Below are 23,082 nucleotides of genomic sequence, written 5' to 3'. Positions count from 1 at the left end.
ATTAACCACCATGTCAGGAATGCCTAGAACAGTAATTGACACATAGTATTAAGTCATTCAGGTTCAGTTAAATAAGTTAGTGAACTAATGAATCTGACTTTTTAGACTAGGATGAAATATTTGACTTATTCCTTGGCCTAGGCTTTTCTTTATCTTTCTTCCTTCTTGATGTCTACTTCAGTTCCTTAAAAAAATCTTATTTAAAATGTGCTTTGTAGTTTTACATACGGTACTAACAACAGACAGTATTAAACTCTTTGAGGGCAGGGATTGCCCCTGCCTTTTAGATTTTTTTGTTTGTTTGCATTAGGGTTCCTGCTATAGTTAATATGTTTTGTGAGAAGACATCCCTAATAACTATTCTTGACTGCAATAAATGAATCTGTCTGTTCGTATCCTAGCAACCACAGTTGAATCTTTTTGTCTTAGTAAAAGATGTTAATGACCCTTGCCCTCATGCCCTTTTCCACTTAAGGAAAAAATAATGGTCAGAAACAGACCTTTTAAAACTAAAGAAATTTTTGCTATCAAGCAAAATGTTAGAGAAAAGAACCTGCTGACTTAATACTTTTCATTATTCTTTAACAAAAGTAGAATATTGATAAACTAAATTATTCTGTGAAAAACTGAGTCATTCAGATCATGCAAACCACTCTTTCAGTAGGGAAAAGAGAAAAGTATGCGTACTTCCATTCCAAGTCAGAATGTGACTCTGTAATGGGAAATCTTTGTATAATACTCCTAAATGAATGTGCAATTAGGCAATTTACTTTCTAAATGAGATTTATAGAGATTTGTTTTCATTTTCAGCAGCAACAATTTAAAACAAGCTTTAGCTCAGTAGTTTGTTTCATCAGTGGATTTTTGTCTTGGGGATAGAAATATTTGAAATAGATTTTTAAAACATTCCTATATTTAGAACCCCTAACTTCAAGAATTTATGTTGCTGTGTTTTTAGATATATATTTTTTTCCTTTTGGACTGAGTTAGTAATATCCTGCAAGAAAAGGTAAATTTCAAAATATGTATCTTAATAAAATTTCTAATTATATCTTCTTCCAGTCTATAAGAACATGTAACAATTGTCATACAGTATTTAAATGTTTTATGAGTTAAAACAAAATTGGAAAGGAATTGTTAAGTAATTGCTGATAACTTTGTACTGTTATGCTTTTAAAAAGTTTTGAATCATAGACCATGAAATTAAATGTCAGTTGATTGATACATGTTCATGTTGTATTTAATAAGCTGATTAAAACACAATTACAGCACCTTTGTATCTACAATCTTAATTCTTTACTTCCCTCTAGTTAAACTGCTGAAATATTTAGTTAATTTTCCTTCAAAGAAATCACAGTGTGTAGAGAGAAGATAAGGTATACTAAATGGAAGGCTGGACAGCATATCGTTAGTTAAGCAATTTGTAAAATGAACATTAGGAAATAATCCCCCATGTGGTATGACTCTAAAATAGTAGGAAGATGTAGGACCAAAAGTTACACTGGAAAATAATTTTCTTTTGTGCATTTGTAGTTCTTTTGCAGAATATTTTGACTGAATGAGTGATTAGAGTTTTTCAGCTTTTTTTTTTTTTTTGTAAAACTGAGAAAACATGCATTTAGTATTATATGATAATTTGTTTATGTATCCTTATTCTAAAAATAGTTTGCAAAAAAGTCTAAAAATGTGAGGAAATCACAGTGTAATGTTATTTTGAAACATTGCTGTTTAAATAATGTCAAGGACAGTCAGAATTTGGAAATGGTTCTGGTCAGGCATAATTGGCTAATGTCTATACAGGTGAGAGATAGTAGAAACTTAGAAGATTGGTTGCCAAAGGAACCTATTGGTTAGAATGAGAGGGTCAGTAGGGGAAGAGATTTGTATGTGGACACAGTCTAGCTACTGTAGAATAAAGTGCATTCTTTGATTTTGACTACTGGGCTGGGAAATAAATTTCTGGAGCTAAAATAGTATGTGGTAGAACTCAGAGCTGGAATTCATTGCCTGTCCACAGCAGGGAAGTGTCAGGTCTGTGCTACCTTTTACTTCATGTAATCCTTTCTGTAAACCTCAAAAGTGGTAAATTAAGCCCCAAGTGAGGGCATGAAGGCTAAGGTAGGGTATAGTAGTTTGTTCAAAGTTAATTATAAATTCTCAGAGGCTGGTGAATTGAAGCTCAGGTTTGCCTGATACTAAAAGTCCATGTTCTTTCCATTTACCATACTTCCTCTTAGGATGCTTTATTTAGTTCAAATGATTTCATTTCTTTTCTTCTTGCTTTATGGGCATTAACCATGTAACACATTTTTATCTGGATTTTGGATTATTAACAGGATTGTCAGATTTAGCAAATAAAAATATAGCATGCTCAGTTAAATTTGAATTTCTAATAAATAATGAATAGTTGTGTGTGTGTGTGTGTGTGTGTGTGTGTACATATCCCAAATATCACATGGGACATAGACTAAACATTTTTTGTTCATCTGAAATTCATATTTAACTTGGCATCTTGTATTTTATCTGACAACCTTAATTGTAAAGAAAATGATAGCATTTAGAGTTAAATATTTACATGGCTCTCTAGAATTCTGTTTTTAAGAGATCTCTAGAATTTGTGTATTGTGGTTCCTTTGTAGAGGAAGAAAATCCAGATGTTTTGGGCTCTCATTGGACTTCGTTCCTTGAGGAGCACATACATTAAGTAGCTTGTGAGAGACTTAGGTGATCATTAAACATCTTCTGATTCCCCTCATTTCAGTTACCTTTGTCTGTCTTTCTAGCCTGGGTGCTTCAGAGCTCACTAATGCCCTAGCAATACGAGTAATTACTAACACTTAGAGAATTTGCTGTATTCTATGCACTGCCCTATGCATTTTACATATATTAATTCCATTATTCTCCTCAGTAACTTTATGACAAAAGCCCCTCATTCCATAGGTTAGAAAAGAGGCAGAAGAGGATGAGTAATCTGTCCACGGCAGGGCTGGGTTGAACCCGAGCAGTCTGGCTCCGGAACCAGGACTTGTAATCATTCTTTAATATACTGTTGCCTTTTGTGAGTAACACTTCTGAAACCACAGGCGGAGCATCTAGGAGGAAAGACTTTTAAGTATCCAAGCCAAATGTCATCTACTTTAGTATTATTAATCTTAAAAAAATTTTAACTATCTTGCAAAAGGAGACACCTCACCGTACTGTTTTCTATACTATTTTTTCTTCTTATTTTTCTGGTATACCCTTATTGAAATGGATGTCTCTGTCCTTAAATACTACATTAGTACATGAGATGGTGAATGGTTTTTCTTATTGCTACATTCTTTACAATTAGAAAATGATTTAGAAGCAGTATTTTGTAGCTTTTAAAGTGGTTTCTTCTAGAAACTTTGATAATTTGCCCAGTATTTGTCTGACCATAAGGCTAAGGAGCCCCCTTCACATATTCTAAGAGTAACCCAACAAAGGAAGTCACTTTTTCCTTTACTTCTGACAGTGTCTCTCATATTATAGACACATTTTTCATTATTTCAAGCAACGAAACTCTGGGAAAGATTTTTTAGGCCTGAATTATCCTCAGACAGTGTTGGTAGATGCTCCTAGATGGGATCCTTAACAGGGGAGGGGAATAATTTTAGCACAGATTTAGAAATTATTTTGGAGGTTGATCTCACAATTGCAGTTATTAGATATCAAGGTATGGTATGCAGGTCTTTTAAAGGGCACTTAGAAAAGCAATACAGGAAGGGGTCACAGTTGGACATTATACATACATAGCTGGAGGACGAACAAAACCCCAGCTATCCTAATGGCAAATAGGTTCTTGTGGTGTGAGGTAAAATTTCCAGTGACAGCATCTTACAAAAAATGGGCTCTATCTCATACAACTTAATGGAAGTGAAGTTGATATACTTAGAAAACTGTTAGATGACACTGAGTCACCTGGAAAAAAAGGTTAGATTATTTTGGAAACCTGAGTTCAAAAGCATTTAGAAGAATCAGCAGGTTTATAGGTTTCCAAAGATTCATAAGTCTTTGGAAGCCTCAGCTTCCACTTTGACTCTTTCCTTACCCTCTCCTGGAAACTTCAGTCGATTACCAAGTTCTCTCTATTTTGTCTTCTTGGCCTCATTTCCACTGCAATCTATAATCATTTTTTAATAGAGGCAATGCAGCAGTCTTATTTCCTGTTTTTCTGCTTCTACTTTACCTGTTTAGTCTTTTCTTTACACTCAGTACAGTTATTTTTGAAAGCACTGGTCAGAAAACCTTACCTTTCTTCATCCGAAGTTTTCTCTGAGAAACAAGAATGGTTTAGGTTTTCAGTGATCTGTCCCTCACTTCTGTTTTTTTGGCAGCTGGCCGGTACAGGGATCGAACCCTACTTCTATTTTTGTTTCTTACTGTATTCCCACCATGTACCCTGCAGTGCAGGTACCCCAGATGCTCCCTGAAATCAACATATACCTTTCATGGTTTAGTGTCTTTTCCATATGCTATTCCCTCTATTTGGAATACTACCGTTTCCCTGTATCCAGGTGATGACTAATCTGTCTCTCCTCTGTTCTTCTGGAGGGACTTTACCATTTCTTTATTCCCAGATCATTTTTTTTTTCATATTTTCACTGTAGAATTTGTTTTCATTTAGCTTTGCCCGATTGCTTTGCTCTTATTAGATACTCAGTACATGTTTGAATGAATAAACCAGAACATTAATTAAAACTCTTTCACAGTATATCAGGGGGGAAAAACAAGCTTAACTTATAATAGAAATTTTGGAATTAAAATTAATCAGTAGCTTATTTGAGTAATAGTAATACCAATTAAGATTGTATGTCACACTTAAGTATAAGACTGGATGTAGCAGTCAAATACTGAAGGATTAACAAGTAATGGAAGAAACCTGTTGATTATTTATTGATAGAGAATAACTTAATTACTAAAATAAAGGAGTTTTTTTTTACTAACTTTATTTTGAAATTTGAGAATAATGTCACATTGAAATGGAAATAGTAATAGCTTAAGTTGCATGTTTTAAATGCTTATCATCAATATGTTACTTATCTGGATATAATTTATAATTATTTTTGGCTCAAGATCTTTTCATGTTTTTCTAAAAGTTGGTGTGTATTTAACTTTTGCATGGAATTAATGTACTCATTAAAGAATCCTTATTGTAGCAGTAAAAACCATACTAGTGTAACAATGCCTTGGGGGTGGGGTGTCTTCTTAGGAAAGGGTGTTTTAAATCATAGGACTGAGAGAGCTTTTTAAAATGTACACATTTTAGAAACTTAAAGATATTGGACAAAAATTATTAGGTTAGCATCAGAACAGACAGTGAACATATTAAAACTAATAGTGTAGTATCTTTCACCTTTGCTTTCATTTCTAGTTGAAGTAATAAATTTGCATTTATATTCCATGTACTGTTTTCTCCAGTAGTTTTGGCTGTGCATTTCTTTCATCTATCAAATGCTAATTGAACTCTTGCTCTTGTAGGTTTGCACTAGGTGCTAGATTCATGACAATAGGCTGGTTTAAATTTGGGTTGTAGTGTGTGCCCAGATTTGCTTCTAAAATTTGGAGGATTTGGGACAAAAGTACAGAGAGGCCTGTGTATAAACATTTAAAAGTTATAAATCAAATTAGTAAATTGCTTTAAAAAAAAAATAGGTCCTCTTCTCCTTCCTGGAGAAATAGTTCAGTGATCTTGAAGACCAAGTGTGGGTTTAGACTGCTCAGGCTCCACTTCCTCATTGAGATGTGCTGGTGTATATGGGAGAGCTAGCCTATGGGTCAGACCAATGCCCTTCTCCTCTCATACCTGCCTCTGTCCAAAACCAGACAGGGGCTTAATTGTGGACACTCTGGCACTCTGTCTACACCCCTACCAACTGCAGCCTCTAGGCCATTGCTTAGGCTTAGGAGGTTCCCACTTGCAGGTTCCAGCACAGTGATGGGGAACAATTTATAGAAGGGCCCTGTTAGGCTCTAGAAGCCAGCTTGGGGCTGTTTGGGCACAGATTTCTGGGCCCTGGTACTCAGAAAGACAGGGCAGGCTCTGTGTGGGCAAGTAGTTTGCCCTGTGGATTTATTCTTTGTAAAGTGGTGTAGCCAGAGGAAGAATGGAGAGATGCTTCTAGAGTCCAGGGCTCAGGGCCAGGTACCTCTTGCCCAGGTCCTCAGGGTGGTACTATGTATGCCCTTTAATCAAATAAAGCTAAGTATTCTTAGGATCAGATCTCAACTCAGAAAGACAGGGCAGGCTCTGTGTGGGCAAGTAGTTTGCCCTGTGGATTTATTCTTTGGAAAGTGGTGTAGCCAGAGGAAGAATGGAGAGATGCTTTTAGAGTCCAGGGCTCAGGGCCAGGTACCTCTTGCCCAGGTCCTCAGGGTGGTACTATGTATGCCCTTTAATCAAATAAAGCTAAGTATTCTTAAGAGGATCAGATCTCCACATAATCTCTAGACTTCCAAGCTATAATCAAGGGCCCAAAATTTAAAAAATAAATTGATTTGTCAGTGAACAATTGCTGGATGCTTAATTGTTCATCCACTTTGAAAACAGGCAATAGAGCTTTCAATTTTGTCAGTTTTTTATTTTAGAACTTAAATTTTTTAAAAATAATAAAATAGTGGTATTGAATTTGGATTTATGACTGCTTCATAGAATTTCTAATTATGCATTCTTTGTTTTAAATATTTCCACACTTATTTAAAATAACAATTAGCTCTTTTATGAAAAAAAATAAATTAAAAGGTATTCTTAAGGCTTGTTCTAGCCTTGGTTCAATTTCCGAGTGTATTCAATGGAGAGGAGAAATAAGCTGTGAATTGATGACTTAAGTAAATGAGTCTGCATCTCAGTGTCCTGAGATTATTAAATCTAGACATGGGAATATACTTTTATGTCACGAAAATTTATCCCATACAACTTTTCGTAAAATACTATCTTTCTGATTGGTCTTATGTTAATATACATTTGTAGTTTTTACACTAATTTAAAAAAAGAAAGAACCCAATTCAGTGTAAAAGGGAATACTTGATTATTCTATTGTATAAGAGCAGTAAAAGCTAATTTACTGTTATATTACTCCATATTGAAGGCTGGAAGAGGCCATCTTTTAGTTCATTCTTCATTAATTTTGCTATATTGTAGTGATATTAATATCTATTATGGATGAGTTTTATGGAAGGCTTTTAAGTTGACATCTCTGAGCTTGTGTTTTGGCTCACGTAAATATCTTTGACATATTTTCTGCATGATTATTGAAGGGTGAATGAAGTGTTGAAGGCAAAATGGATTAATCAGTCTTTGTGATTCCTCTATGAAAACTCCTGTGATAAATGTCTTTGAAATGGTCTTAGTTCCTAACAATTGATAACTGTTGAAAATAGATAATTGTACTTTAAAAAAACCTTTTACTTGCTGATCTTCATAAAGACTAGTTCTTCTAAATTTGCCTTTTATGCTAGATTACTGGAGTTTTATTATTGAATTAATTTTGGAGGCATTCCACTGTTTATAATTCTTTTCTTTAATCTAGTTAACAGCCAAATAATTAGAAATTAGTTTTGACCTTTGTAAAATTTAGGTAAAAGTTATATGTGATTTCTTAAAGATGATAATTCTCTAATAGAGCCATTTAAACAATTTATGTGGTTCATGTTGCACAAGATGACAAGAGCATGGTACAGAAACACATTTACTTATGTACATTTGAATTGAGTTCTATCTTGCAACATGTAGATAGATATAATGTATTAAATTAAATATTATGATGGTACTTGACAAAATAAATTCTCCCCACATTGCAATCTTTATTTTTTCAGTGATAATAACACTGATTTGTTCTGGGGCAGTATTAGGTTGGTAGGGCTGCCATAACAAAGTACCACAGACTAGTTGACTTTAAAAAACAGAAATTTGTTTTCTCACAGTTCTAGAGGCTGGAAGTCCAAGATCAAGGTGTTGGCCGGGTTGGTTTCTTTTGAGAACCTTTTTCCTTGGCTTGTAGATGGCCATCTTTTCCTTGTGTCTTTACATGGTATTTTCTATGTGTCTGTGTCTTAATCTTCTTCTCTTCTTATGACACCAGTCACATAGGATTAGGCCCCACCTTCATGACCTCATTTTACTTTAATTACCTTTTTAAAGACCCTGTCTCCAACACAGACACATTCTGAGGTAATGGGGGTTAGGACTTCAATGTATGGCACAGTTCAGTTCATAACAAGGGCATAGAGTGAATTCTGTGCAAACTGAAATTTTGAGTAACCAACACATTTAAGATATTGAACAGTTTATTCAATTGTTTTAATTGTATACTTTTAAAAATTAGGTGTTAGAAATACCTTTTTTATTTTTCCTTTACCTGGTTTAAGTATAGAGATTGGAAAAGGGCAATTAAAAACTGATGGATTATGATGATAGTAATAATAATGATAGCAGCTAATATTTATCAAGTGCTATATTATATCCTGGGCTTCCTTATGAGGACTTGATGTTTTTTAACTCGGAGGTGTTAGCATAGCCGGCAGGGAGTTAGGGCATTTCTGTTTAAGGGTAGGTTGGATTTTCTTTGCTCGGCCCTGGGAGTTCATATGTATCCTGGCTTAGTACTATGGGCAGGGCTCCAGGTTACTGCCTTTGTGAAGCAAGAAGGAAATCTTTGCAAACCACTGGTTTTCATGGGATAACTTTGAGCTTTCCTATAGGTGCAAGCTTTTTAGTTAAACATGGAAAAGTTGAATTATCCAGGAAGTGTTCTATGGTGACAGACCAGCTTTAAAAGTTCCCCAAATGAAAGAAGTTGTATAAAGAATATTTTACCCTGTATTCCTATTAGGCTCATAGCTTCAAACATGCCTCATTGTAGGTGCCCAGTAAATAATTGTAGAATGGACGAGTAAATATCAGTTAAAGTAAGAGGGATAAACACAGTCACTGCTGTGGTGCTGTTTTTAAAGCTTATGTTTGCATTGTGAAAGGAGTTGTATTGTCTGCTCTAGCAGGTTTTATTTATTTATTTATTTATTTTGGTCAGAAATATAGTATACACTGAATATGAACTTAATCATAGGCAGATAAAAGAAACAGCCATCTGGACCCCTTATACTTTAGTCCTCTTATATCACATGTATGAGGTTTGGAAACAATAAAGCAGTTAGTTGTTCAGCCTGGATGTACAGAAACTGTCCTGTAAGATTTCATAGTGAGAACAGGTTATTTTCCAGGGAGTCTACTTTGCCTACCATCAGTAGGTGGAATTGGTAGCTGTGTACGTTTTCACCTTGACCATTTTAGAAGTCTGCCTGATGGGGCTATGTTTGGACCTTTGAGTCTTATTAAAAATGTTTCTTGTAGTCAAATTACAAATGTCTTTAGATAAAATGTCCAGGATATTTGAGAAGTAGTAGGAAAAATCAGGGAATCAAGAATCAGTATCTTCAATTCTCTTTTGGAAAAACTTTACATAAATGTGTACATATTTGTTTGATTTTGTCGTTGTTGTTGTTTGATTACTGTCACTTGCTGCCTCCCAAAAATTGAATAATGAACAGCCTTTCGAAACAAATACTTACATTTGGCAGAATTCTACTGTTAGTGCTGTAATTACCTTATTGCTCGGCTGCTAGTTTTTCCAGTATAGTTTATACTTGTGATTTTATTTATCTGAATTTGTACAGGTTTCCAAGTGTTTTCATTGTTTCAGTGTTAGTGGGTTTTTAACTCTCATGTCAACTTAAGTGGATTATCATTAATTGAAAACACTTGTTCGATTTTTAAATATGTCTTTATATGAATAAAAATCTTAAGGGCATTCAAAGGTAATGCAATGGAATGTGACTGGGTTTTAATCAGTTGTATGAATCAGACCTTTGTGGTGTATTTGTGTCTTTAGGTTGGTTGAAGACTTTCAATGACTACTTTAGAGACCAGACTCAGTATATTTTTAATAACATGGTCCTAAAACTGAAAGAAGACTCAAGGAGGAAATTTATTTGGTCTGAAATCTCTTACCTTTCAAAATGGTGGGATATTATAGATATTCAGAAGAAGAATGCTGTTAAAAGGTTTGTTTTAAAACTTTTTTGAAATTTAGTAATATTAAAGGTTAATTGTAACAGTGAAACAAATATTGAATTTTTAGAAGGTGAAAATTCTTAGCTTTATATGTGAAACTGAAAATGTTTCTTCACATCCTTTTTTCATTGATTTTGGTTCATCTCTGAAAAAGTGATGTGAAACTTTGCCATTGAAAATTTTATGTTTTAACTACTAAGTCAAAGGGGCTTAATATTTTAAAGGTTTTTGATTAGCATACCAGAGTACTACAAAAAATTTGTGGAAAATAGAATTGAAAGATAATACTGATCTGTGAACTTTTTGAAGTACCCTTGTATAATCAAAGTGACCCTTGGAAAGGTTTCAGTGTATTATTCAATTTTCCATGTAGAAATGTACCAATTTATCTTCCTGGTAGCCACCATTATAATTTTTGAAAACCTTGACCAATCTGATGATTGAAAAATATCATTTTAATTTGCATTTTTTATTGATAACAGTGTTACATACTTTCTCATAAAACAGGCTGAATTTTTTGTGACTTGCTTGATTGTACTTTTTTCCCCTGATTTGTAGGAAAATATATATAGTGTATTTATTCCTCAACCCTTATTTTTCCTCAGATTTTTATTTTCTTAATTCTTAGTGCTTGATATACAGAGCTTTAAAAATCTTTATGTCGTCAAATCTATTAATCTGTTTTCTTTCGGTATTGCTTTTGCTTTCATATTTAAAAAAGGTTTTCTACAGTCCGGAGGTCAGATAAATAGTCCTTTTTTCTTATTTTGATTTCTTACCATTTTTTTTTTAATTAATCTGTTTTCTTTCGGTATTGCTTTTGCTTTCATATTTAAAAAAGGTTTTCTACAGTCTGGAGGTCAGATAAATAGTCCTTTTTTCTTATTTTGATTTCTTACCATTTTTTTTTTTAAATCCTGAAGTTTATTTATTTTTAAATATGGTATGATGGAAGATTCTCTGATCTCCATGTGCCCTTGCTCTCAGGAGTTATGAATTGTTATTTAACGTCACTTAGATAGCTCTTACAGTCCCTGTTATAAGTACTTTACAAATTGCAACTGATAATTTTCTCCACAATTCTGTGAACTAGGTACAGTTATTATCCTCATTTTGCAGGTCTGGACTCTGCCTTGTCCAGGGTCACTCTGACTAGAACATGGCAGTGCTGGGATTCTGTCCAGTCTAAGCTGTCCAGCTCCAGAGGCTGTGTGCTTTGCACTCTGTGCTGGGCTGCCTTTCTAAGATTTAAATAGTCCATCCTTTTCTACTGACTTGAAGTGCCATTTTTTATTATATTTAAATTGTATTTTTATTTAAATAAATTATATTGTATTGTCTTTATTGCATTGATTTCTGGGCTTTCTGACCTGTTTAATGGACTTTTCTGTTGGTCCATAATTGTTATGGCTTTATGATATGTTTTATTAACTGACAGTTTAAATCTACCCTTTTCTTTCTTTATTGAAAAATTTTTAATATTCCCAAAGAGCTTTAGAATTAACTTGTTAAATTATTCCTACCCCATCAAAAAAGAAAATCTTTTTGGATTTTGATGGAAATCGACACAAACATTTAAAGGTAATTCAGTGAGAATTGATTTTCCATCATATCCACTGGAGCAACTTTTTTTTTCTTCTCTGATAGCAGCTTAAAATGCTTGGAAGGTGGTTAGGAAAGTACGACAATAAAGGATATAGGCACTGGGGTTACTGGGATGAACTGATTAACTACCATAACCAACTGGACTAGCCATGCTTCTGCTCCAGCCACGTGTAGCCACAGGGAGCAGGGTTGTCAATATATCCCTCCAAGTACCCAGGAGAAGCTGGAATACCTTGGCTTTTTAAATTGAAATTTAGCAGCTAATTTATATTAACATCCACAGGGACACACACACACACACACACACACACACATGCATGTGCGCACGCACGCACGCGCGTGGGGACACACACACACCACCAAACATTTCTGAATACAGGGACACACACACACACACACATGCATGTGCGCACGCACGCACGCGCGTGGGGACACACACACACCACCAAACATTTCTGAATACAGGGACACACACACACATACACACACACCACCAAACATTTCTGAATACAGGGACACACACACACACACACACACACACACACACACACACACACACACACACCACCAAACGTTTCTGAATCTTTAGTTTAGATCTAGCTACCTACTAGTTTTGCAACCTTTTAAAAATTAGGAACTGTCTTGTAAAACCACATGGAACCAGTGTTTGTCTTATAGATAATTCTTTGGCTAAGTTTTAAGACTAAAAAAATTTTTTGTGTGTGCTTAGGTCTTATGTTGTTCCTTGAGTACAAATAATATTTAATATTTTCTTTAAAAATATAATTTCATAGAGATTTTACTCAGATTGTTCAGATTTTAAGAATTTATCGCATTCTATAGTTATTTTTGCTTTTTTTATTACTTCTTTTGGGAATCTGAATATTATTATTTTTTCTCATCTTGATTAGACTGGCTAAAGCTTTTACTTATTTTTGTTGGTTTTTATCAATGTTGCACTCCCCAGAACTTATTTATATTTTACCAGTTTTTATCCTTGACCTTTCTGCTTTCACCTTTCTAATTCCCTCTGCCTCCTTTCACTGATGCTAAATGGGCCAGTCCATTTATTTTAATAAGGAACATGTCTCCATTTGTGTGTTTGCTTTTATCACTGTTCTAACTAGCTTTTAAATTTTTTGTCATTTTCTCATTATTGTCTTTTCTCTCTGAATATTTATATGTACTTATTGTTTTCTCTTTGACTTGAGTATGTTAGGAAAATGATTTTCAATTTGCAAGTGTTATCTTCTTCCAGGTATACTTTATTAAAAACTAGCTTTAATGTCTTATGGCTAGAGAGTATGGTCTGAACACTTTTTATTCTTTAGAATTTTTTGAGTTTTTCTTTGTGACTCAATATGTGATTAGTGTTGATGATTGTTCTACTGGTACTTGAAAAGGAGGTGTTTGTATAATATGGAGTGTGATGTGTGTCCACTAATTCAGTATTTTACAATTACTATTTTCATCTGTGTACAGTCAATTCTGCTATCATGTAACATGTATGTTCCTAAAAATCACTGTGTTATGCAATATTGTGCAATAATAACCACAGATCTTATGGAAGAAATGGAATTAGGACATATCACTCAAAAACTTTATTAAAGTTGCTAGTTTAGTTTTACATATGTTAGTTAAGAAATGCATAAATGATGCAATAAATATATCAGTTCACTGTGAAAAAGACTTGAAGTTTGCTTGTGGAAAGGTGTCAGAAGAGGAGTATAGATGAAAATCTGAAAAAAATCTGATGGAAATCTGATGGAAAGTTGTACAGCAGGCATGGGTGTGGCTCCTTACCCTCCATGAACCGAGGGAACTGGGAGATGTTTGAGGTGTGTGTGTGTGTGTCTTGTGTATTCCTATACAGCTTGGTTCAGCTGGGTGTGGTTTTTGCCTTCACCTAGTGCTTCTCAGGGATGGAATTGAGCATAAACAATACAGTATTTGTCTCCTAATATAATCAATCACTTTGAAAGTAATTTCCATATTTAAAGCAAGCATTTATAGCTGAACCTACTGTACTTATTTTTTGGTACTATTTCACTGTCAGCTTTTATTTTTGAGTGTTTTATATTTATATTTTTCTTTCTTGCCTGGTCTTTGTTTGCATTTTTATTAGCTCATTCATTCATTCATTCAACAGACACTTCCTGAACCTCTATTAAGAGGCAGAGACTGCAAGGTTCTAGGTTCTCCCAGGCTGGTGTTTCTTTTCATCATCATTAATTGTATCTTCCATCATTGACAAATTACCATCTTTTCTCCTTTTAATGACTAAACCACTCTTTTTGTTGTTGTTCATCTGTTTGAATTTGTCTAATATATGCTTTTTTACTTTAAGGACAGTCAATTTGGAGTAGTAGTTTAAAATGCTGGGCACTGGGGCCAGGCTGCCCGGGTTCAAATCCTGACAACTCCCATCCACTGTGTAACTTTGGGCAAGTTACTTAACCTCTCTGTGCCTCAGTTTCTTTGTCAAATGGAAATAATATTGGAACCTATTTTATTCAATTTTTATGAAGAGTGAATTAAAATAAATAATGTGCTTATTTTAGCACAATGCCTAGCACATTTTAAATCCCCGGTAACTTTTAGTGGCTCTTATTATTTGAACTTTTATTTGCCACTTTAAGTATTTCTCTTGGATACTATGTAATTTTTTAGTTGTGGAGTCACTTTGAGAGTCATCATCTTTTAATGGGAGAGTTTAACTATAAAATTTATTCTCTTTTTTCTTAAAAAAGCTTTTTCATTGACAATTGCGTTTTTTTTTTCCCCTGTGTTCAGATGCTTTTTGGATTTTTTTTTAAAACTTTTTTTTTTACTTTATTCATGAAATTCTAAATTTCACAAAGTTATTTGTTTAGGTATATTTGTATGTAACTTTTCATTAAGTTTTCCATCTATCAATTCAAACATTTCTTCAGTGTATGTTTTCTGTACTCACTAATTGACTACTGCTTTTGTCTCATTTGTTTTAGAATTCAGTTATCTGGTTATTGAGTCTCTAGTTTCTCTTTTTTATATGCATTTTTATTTTAATTTCTTTGTTATATTCACTACATTTTGGGAGACTTTTTTCTCAAGACCCCCACCCCCAATTCAGTACTCTCTCATACTGAGTCTATTTTTTTTTTTTTTTTTTGGCTTTGAATTATTGGTTTTAAATTTAGTTCTGTGTTCTTTGTATTGTTGTCCACAAGTCCAAGTATTTCCCCCTTGCTTCATCCTTAAGCAAGAACAACTGTTTTCATACCTGGAATTTGACCCAAAATAGAGTGTAACTTTCCTTGAATTCCTTGCTTTTCTAACCAAATGCTTTCAGTTTCCTTGCTGTGGGTGTTAGTTATTGCTGGCTGGCCAGCATCTACTCCACCTGATTTCCTTTTGGGAAATGGTCTCTCCTGCAGAGTAGTCAGACCCTCCATTTTCCTTCCCTGGGTCAGACAGGTCAGCTATGACCTGAGCTCAGTTAATTGACAAAATATCAAAACATAGGGTTTTGAATCTTTAGAGACTGAAGTGAGGGCTGACAGATGGAAAGGAAAGAAATAGAGACAGAGGGAAGTTTACAGGTCATTCCTCATAGCATCTTGCATTTGTGAGACTCTTCCTCCCCTGTGATATGATCCCTGTGGTTTCTGTAGCATGACCTCTCATTTTCCTCCAGTCCTTTGTTAAGCTTGGACTTTTAGCCTGTCCTTAATTCCATGTGCCCAGGATAGCCTCCCATCATATTTTCTTTCCAGAGTCAGTGTTGCTTGTAAACAAGAAATCTAGCTGATAGATTTCTCCTTAGTTCCTTTGTTGGGGAACTAGATTGTGGAAGATTATATGGGCATCAGGGATCCAGCAGCTGGGGAAGGTACCCAGGTTATAAATAGGACTGGGAGAGGAGAAGAGAGCAAATGCTTCATCTGTGAAGTATCTTCTCTTTCTTTGGCAAAACAGTGAACCTGGAGCTGGTTTTCTGCATCTAGCTTTTCTTTTTATGTGGCCTGGCTGAAGGTGCTGCTTCACGGAGTATAGGGCAGCATCCCACTACCTCAGAAGGAAACTGGGCTTTCTGCCTGCTGCTTTTGGTAAGATGAGTCCATGCTTGGCCCCCTTCCAGGGCTCATGCTGGTGCCATGAGGGAGAAGAATAGGGACTGTGACTGATGTCTGTCCTTAGTCCTTGGCCCTCCAAATTAGGGGCTTTTGCCAGAATCTCAGAATCTTCTCTATTTATGACGTGGAACTCCATGTGGATTTTTCATGCAGGGCAGTTGCGGGTCAGTACTTGAATTCTTTCACTTTCACCTGCACTGCATCTGTCAGTAATGCTGCCAATTTTATGGTATGTGGATGGTCCCCTTTGCCTTATTCTCTACTTGGGTATAAATTTCTCTCCCCCCCCCCTTTTTTTCTATTCAGCTGGCCATTCTTCTTAGGTTGAACTATGTAAAATTGCCAATATTTGACCACTTTTGATATACAAAAATGGCAATTTCATGTGACTCAAACCAATATTAAGAACAGAGGATGGTAAGATATTGAGGGAGGAACGCACATTTGAATTTAGCTCTCAGTTCATTATTTTATTCAAACTCCTCTTGCTAGCTACTTTTTTGACATTGGGAAATCCAAGCGTACTTCAAAAAGTTCATGGAAAGATTCATATTATCTTTTAATTCTATTTTTCCACGAACTTTTTGAAGTACCTTCTTATTCTGTAATATAATCCTGCTTCTTACTGATCATTTGCTTGAAGAAAAAATGGTTTTATAGCCACATTAGAGCAAATGAGTTTTGTTTCTGGTAAAGATTTGCTAAAGTTCTCTCTTTTCTTGCTATATATAATCCTTCCCTTTTATTCATTTTATTTTTCTGTGGAACCAGGGTAATAGCATTTTTTTTCCCTACTTACTTGAACAAAACATTCTTAGTGTTAGTTGTCTAAATGTATGTTTTTTGCTTCCATTTAAAATTCTGAATTTGTATTAAGCGGCATTACTAATAGAATTTTTTTGACTGCTAGTGTAATGTTTATGCAGTGGCTTGTTTTTGCCTTTTTGAAGATGAGCTATGGATTAAATGTCTGTACCTGAATCTGCAAGCTAGTGTTACAGAGCAGAACCTGTTAATTTCAGCAGAGTTCCCTGTAAACTTTCATTGTCCCTGAAGAATACCAATTGATTGTGGAAACTTACTAGAAACATAACTCAAATGGTCCCCATAATCTGTTCTAGCAATAACCTGTTTGATTCTTCCCCTTCTGTGGCAGCAGTATTAGTCTCTATAAGCTTCAAAAAGTGAAAATCTAGTTAAATAGAGATCCATGCAAACAATATCTAGCTTTTCTATTTTACTGTTATTTGAAATAATCTAATCAATTATAGTCATGGTACCAACTTATAACACATACCTAGTGGATTTAAAAGAAACTGCCTACCATTAAATAATCAGTACATTTTCTGTCTACACTTGTTTTATTTAGAAAATGACTGGTATGTTAGCATTCTTTTTACCTTTTAGATTTCATATTTGAATATTTTTGGTTAAATGTAGTTAAATATTGCATGACGTTTATCATACATTAAAATGTAAACCCTATTCAGAGTCAAGCAGATGAAACATTAGCCTTAGCATTTCCTTTGACTAGCACACAGTGTATTACATTTCATTGTCCATCTCTGGGGTCTGAGACACTGGGATAATTTTTACATTGCATCTGCTCCCACTATTGAGATCAGCGTTCAGTGGAGAAACCCACTGAGTTGTTGGAACCTACAACATTTTGTATGTTCATCAAAGTCTTGACCAGCTTCTCTTTGTGGACCTTTTGGTGTGGAATAAGTCTCTAAATATGTGCCAGGAGGAAGGTAGCATCAGTTAGTATAGATTGTATATCTTCACCACATTGCTAGATTTTGTTGATTTGCCAAGAATGCAAACTCTTTATTCATCTAATCTTTCTACCATCGTCTTATGTCTTTTTTCCTAGGTTTATATTTAAGTGAAACTTTCACGCTATCCTCTTAACTATCTCTATTTACTTACTGAAATCAGGTTATTGATGTTACTTTCTTAAATAATGATAATCTAAACTTAACTGATATGCATTTTGGGTTTTCCTAGAAAAATGGACCATTAATGTTTTTATGCAGACTAATTTATTATGTGTTTTCTGTAGGTCAGATTTCATGGTATTTAAGCAAAGGCTGCTGTAAAATTTACAGAGCAATGAGAAGTTAACAGTATGTCTTGTGATATTAAGAGTCAATTGCAGATTTGGATTGAGTTTAGAGCCTAAAGATACTTAGCATTTCATCAAAGAGATCAAAGCAATGCACCAGGGTCTAAAATAACTTTAGTTTTAATAGTTGAAGCAGCAGTGTGCATTTATTTTAGAAAGTATGTATTCTCTCCCCATCCCCTCCGATCTCAGTTCACCTTGAGTGAGGCAGCTCTACTTTATTCTTGCCTCTCATTCACTTCAGCTGCTGGCTTCTTTTTACATCACAGATACTGGTAAAAGCCATGAGGAACTTTCTCACAATACAAGGAGGATTTTTTTGCAATATCGACACTGACCACTCCTTCAGCTGCTGGCTTCTTTTTACATCACAGATACTGGTAAAAGCCATGAGGAACTTTCTCAGAATACAAGGAGGATTTTTTTGCAATATCGACACTGACCACTCCATTCACCTTAAGTCTTTCCCTTCTTGCATTCTGTGACCCTCAGCTCTTTCTCTCCAGGTTCAATTCCTATACTACTGAGCATTACTTTTTTCCTCTCTGATTTCCTCCTCTGCTCACTTACTAAATGCCCTTGTTCTTGGCTGTGGGGTAATACTCCTTGGTTCTCCTTTTTTCTTTCTGCATGTTTGTTCACACTATTGTTTTAATTACCAGGCATTTGGGTTACTTCCGATTTGGAAGCTCCAACCTAAACTTATTTCTTCTTCCCCAGTTAATGGTAAGAGTAAGAGTGCTTACTGTGTGCCAGGCATGTTCTAAGCCCTCGTGTATTACTCAATCCTCTGGCATTCTCTTGAGTTAAGATCCTCATTCTACTGTTATCCTCATTTTTCTGATATCCTCATTCTGCTGTTGATTAAGGTCCTCATTCTACTCTTATCATTATACTGTTGAAGAAACTCAGGCCGGGGGTGTTTGGAACATGCCTAAGGTGACCCAGCTAGTAAGTGTGGAGCTAGGACCAGAGCCAGGCAGCCTCGCCCCAGAACCATGCCATGCCTTTAACCTCTGGGGTGCTTTGCTTTTCAGCCTGCTTTTCCTGCCACCTCCAGTTAGTTCCATATGCAGCCTTGTCAGTTCTGCCTCTTTAGTACCTCTGAACTCTGACCCCTTATTTCCATCCACATTGTTCTTGCCTCATACTATTGTGAAAACGTCCAAATGGTCTTTCTGTTTCCAGCTTTGCCACTTTCAAGTGTCCTCCATTTCACCGGCAGTTGGGTTTGGCCATGTTGCTTCTTTGCTTTAAAATGCTTCGGTGACACTTCAGTTTCAAAAGGTACAGACCACTCTCCTTTGCCTGACACATAGTGGCTTTTCTCTCTGATACCTCCCTACTTTCCCACCCTAACCTCCTGTCACTTCTTGCCTCACACCCTACCCCCTAGGCATATGGAGTCACATGGGTGTCTTCAAGACACATGCTGTTTCATGCTTCTTAGAAATTTGCCATGTGTTCAGCTTGTATTTTTTTTTTTCCTTTTATGCACTGGATAGTTTCATTTCTACTAAGACTCAGCTGAAATATTACCTCATCTCTGAAGACTTCCCTTATTTACTCCACCATTCATTCAACAAGTATTTATTGTGCCTAGCTCCAGGGATATAGAAGATGAGCAACAACTGATCTGGTCCCAGCACTCAGGGAAGAGCAGGGAAGACTCGTAATTAAACATAGTATCGCAATAAGGTATTTTCATCTGTGGAAGCAAGTAGGGGGTCTTGACAGGTTTCTTGAAGCAAGTGGTACTCAAGCTGAAACCTGAAGGATGACTAGAACTAGCCAGTCAGGAAGGGGGGTGTCAGATGGTAGGAAAGGAATTTCAGGTTATGAGAAGATAATTTTGTTTATGGGCCAGGGATTAGCAAGAGCATAGCATGTTCAAACAACTGAAATAGGTTTATTAGGTTGCAGCAACGGGGCAGGGAGGCTGTGGGTGCAAGGCCAGGCATTGTATGGCTATCAGGAAGGTACAAATTAAAACTTCTGCAAGACACTGTCTCAAACCCCGTTAGAATCACAACACCTACGATTGGCAAGAATGTGCAGCAACTGGAACTCTCATATGTTGCTGGTGGGTATGAAAAATGGGGCAACTTTCTGAAAAGCCTCCAAAGAGTTTTCCAAACTTAAACATATACCATGTGACCCAGGAGCTCTACTCCTAGGAATTTACACAAGAGAAATAAAAACATGTTCACAAAAAGACTTGTACAGATATTTTCATAGCAGACCTTTTTCATAGCAACTTCAAATTGGAAACAGTTCAGACGTCCAGCAAGAAGTTAATGGATTAAAAAATTGTGGCATAGTCATACAGTGGAATACTACTCAGTAGTAAAAAATAATGAATTATTGAAATACACGGTAATCTGGATTACTCACCAATTATTATGAATCTCATCAATTGTTAAGCAAAAGAAGCCAGACAGAAGAGTACATATTGTATGATTACATTTTATGAAGTCTGAGAGTAGATTAAACTAATCTGTTGTGATAGAAATCAGAATTTCAGAATGATTTTCAGAGAGGGAGTAGGTAGGCATAGATTGGAAAGGGGCATGAGAGAATTCTCTGTGTTGGTGGAAATATTCTATATATTATTTTGAGTAATGATTACAGTTGTTAAAATTCATGAAACTGAACATATGTGTATTGTATATTGTTATACCTCAGTTAAAAATTCTTTAGAAAATACAATCATAAACATAATGATATGTGCCTCTATTGATATGGAAAGATGTTCATGGTATACTGTTAAGTAAAATAAGTTGGCTAAACATAAACCTTTGTGCATATATAGCAAGGTAGGAATGGGTTTTTAAATTGTATTCTTTAACCTCTTACATGTTTTTCAATTTATTTTGAATGAGCACTTTATGAATGAAATAATGTTTGCTATATAGTGAGCTATTTAAAGCATATGCCCTGTTTATTAAAAATATGAGGAAATTATTAATTGAACCATCTATTATGAAACATATTCTTAAATAAAATTCTGTGACTATTTTTAAGCTACAGTTTTGTTAGTTTTCAGTGCTTAGGAGAAACCAGGATGTAGCATTTAAAGTTTAGAAAAAATATTTAATTTATTTTTTAATATAAGCCCATATATATATATGTGCACATATATATATTTGTGTCCCACATAAGGGACACAATAAAAGGTAAGGTAACCAACCACTCCTGTCTCTTTGTCATTTCTCATAGTAGGTAGCTACTGTGACCAGACTCTTGTTTATTTTATAGATGTACGGGAAAAGATATACACAAGTATATATATGCATAGACGTACTTATTTGTATTATACAGATGATAGTGTGCCATCCACATCTTGCTGATTTTTTTTTTGAGTGGCCTTATTTTTTTATTGTGTTAAATATGTATAACATAAAAATTACCATTTTAACAATTTTTAAATGTATAGTCTGTGACATTGAAACATTCATAATGTTGTGCAACTATTTATTACCACCATCCATCTGCAGAACTTTTTCACCATCCCAAACTGAAACTTTGTACCCATGTAGCCATCCCATTTCCATTCCTCTCCCGCCCTGTTCCTGGCCACCATCATTCTACTTTCTATCTCCATGAGTTTGACTACTCTAGGTACCTCATGTAAGCAGAATCATACAATACTTGTCTTTTTGTGTCTGGCTTATTTCACTTAGCATAATGTCTTCAAGGTTCACACATGTAGCATGTGTCAAAATTTCCTTTTTTTAAGGCTGCATGATATTCTATTGCATGTATATACCCCATTTTGTTTATCCATTCACCGTTTGATGAGTCTTCGGGTTGTTTCTACCTTTTGAATATGGGTATACAAATATCTGTTTGAGTCCCTTCTTTCAATCCTTATGTGTGTATATCCAGAAGTGACGTTGCTGTATCATATGATGATTCCATGTTTAATTTTTTGAGAAACCCGCATACTATTTTCCACAGTGGCTATATGCCATTTTACACCCCCATCAGCAATTCCAATTTCTCCATATCCTCATCAATATTTATTTAGTAATAACCATCCTAATGGGAGTTGTACCATGTTTTATAATATATATCTTAGCGACTTTTTGTAGGCTATTTTATGAATGGAAAATAATTTATTTAATTACTCCCAATTGATGACCATGTAGTTTTATTCTGGTCTTTTACTAATATTTATCTTTAGTGTATACGGTGTAATGTTTTCATTTATTTATTTATTTTTTAACTTTTAAATATTTTCTGACTTATTTTGAGTGAACATGGATGAAAGTTTATATGCATTTTACAATTTGATAGTTATTGCCAGCAATATGTGAGAATACCTATTTCCATACATCCTTCACATCACAGCATGTTATATAACTTTTTGGTCTTTCTAATCTGATAGGTGAAAAGTGGTATCTCTTTGAAGTTTTTACTTGCATTTCCTTATGAGAAAGGTTAAATTTCTTTTCATTTTTTGGAACCAGATATTTCATTTCTGAATATCTACTTTGTATCCTTTGTTTGTTTTCTTTTGCATTATTAGTATTCTTTTCTTACAGTTTTATACGAATAAGAACACTGAGTGTTAAATGGTGAGCAAAACAGATATGATTCCTGCCTTCATGGAGCTGATAGTTTTTTGGAGGAGAAAGACAGTAAACACACAAATATGTAATTAAATTTTGTTATAAATGCTTTGAAGAAAAGTGTTAGATATTCTGAAAGTTAACAATTTAGGTGGGGTCTGGGTAGGATGTGGTGGTCAGTAACAGCTCCTAAAATGGATCCATAAGAGTCAAGGAGATAAATATTGGAAGTCAAAACATTCCAGGCAGATAGAGAGCATGGACAGTGAGCTGAAAGAAGGGGCTATGGCTGGAACAAAATGAGGAAGAAATGATGAGAGATGACTGTTTTGCTCCCTGTTCCTCATGTACTGAATCTTTGAAGATAGGTATCACCAATCTTGAAAAATACACGAGTTTCCCCAATTATTCTATGAAGGATTTTAAAACCGATCTTATTTTTACCGTCATAATATTAGATACTCTCCATGAAAGGAATACAAATCAGAGAATCTGATTAGCAAATATCTTTAGGGTATAAATTGATTCATTGGGAACCTCTATCTTTTTGAATTTTCCATTTAACCACTTTTT

The 23,082-nt window shown here is 34.9% G+C and overlaps 1 protein-coding gene across 1 annotated transcript in view; it reads left to right on the top strand.

Moving 5' to 3' along the window:
• MAN2A1 (mannosidase, alpha, class 2A, member 1) overlaps positions 1–23,082 on the top strand; it is a 167,834-nt gene that overhangs the window by 29,184 nt on the left and 115,568 nt on the right. Inside the window, exon 4 of the mRNA XM_008580652.1 lies at positions 9,906–10,077. Within this exon, the coding sequence (XP_008578874.1) occupies positions 9,906–10,077 (172 nt within the window). The remainder of the gene's footprint in view (positions 1–9,905; positions 10,078–23,082) is intronic.

This window comes from Galeopterus variegatus, unplaced genomic scaffold (assembly GCF_000696425.1).
Source record: "Galeopterus variegatus unplaced genomic scaffold, G_variegatus-3.0.2 Scaffold2139, whole genome shotgun sequence".
Lineage (NCBI taxonomy): Eukaryota > Metazoa > Chordata > Mammalia > Dermoptera > Cynocephalidae > Galeopterus > Galeopterus variegatus.
Note: the sequence above shows the minus strand (reverse complement) of the source record. Positions and strands in the feature narration are given on the sequence as shown.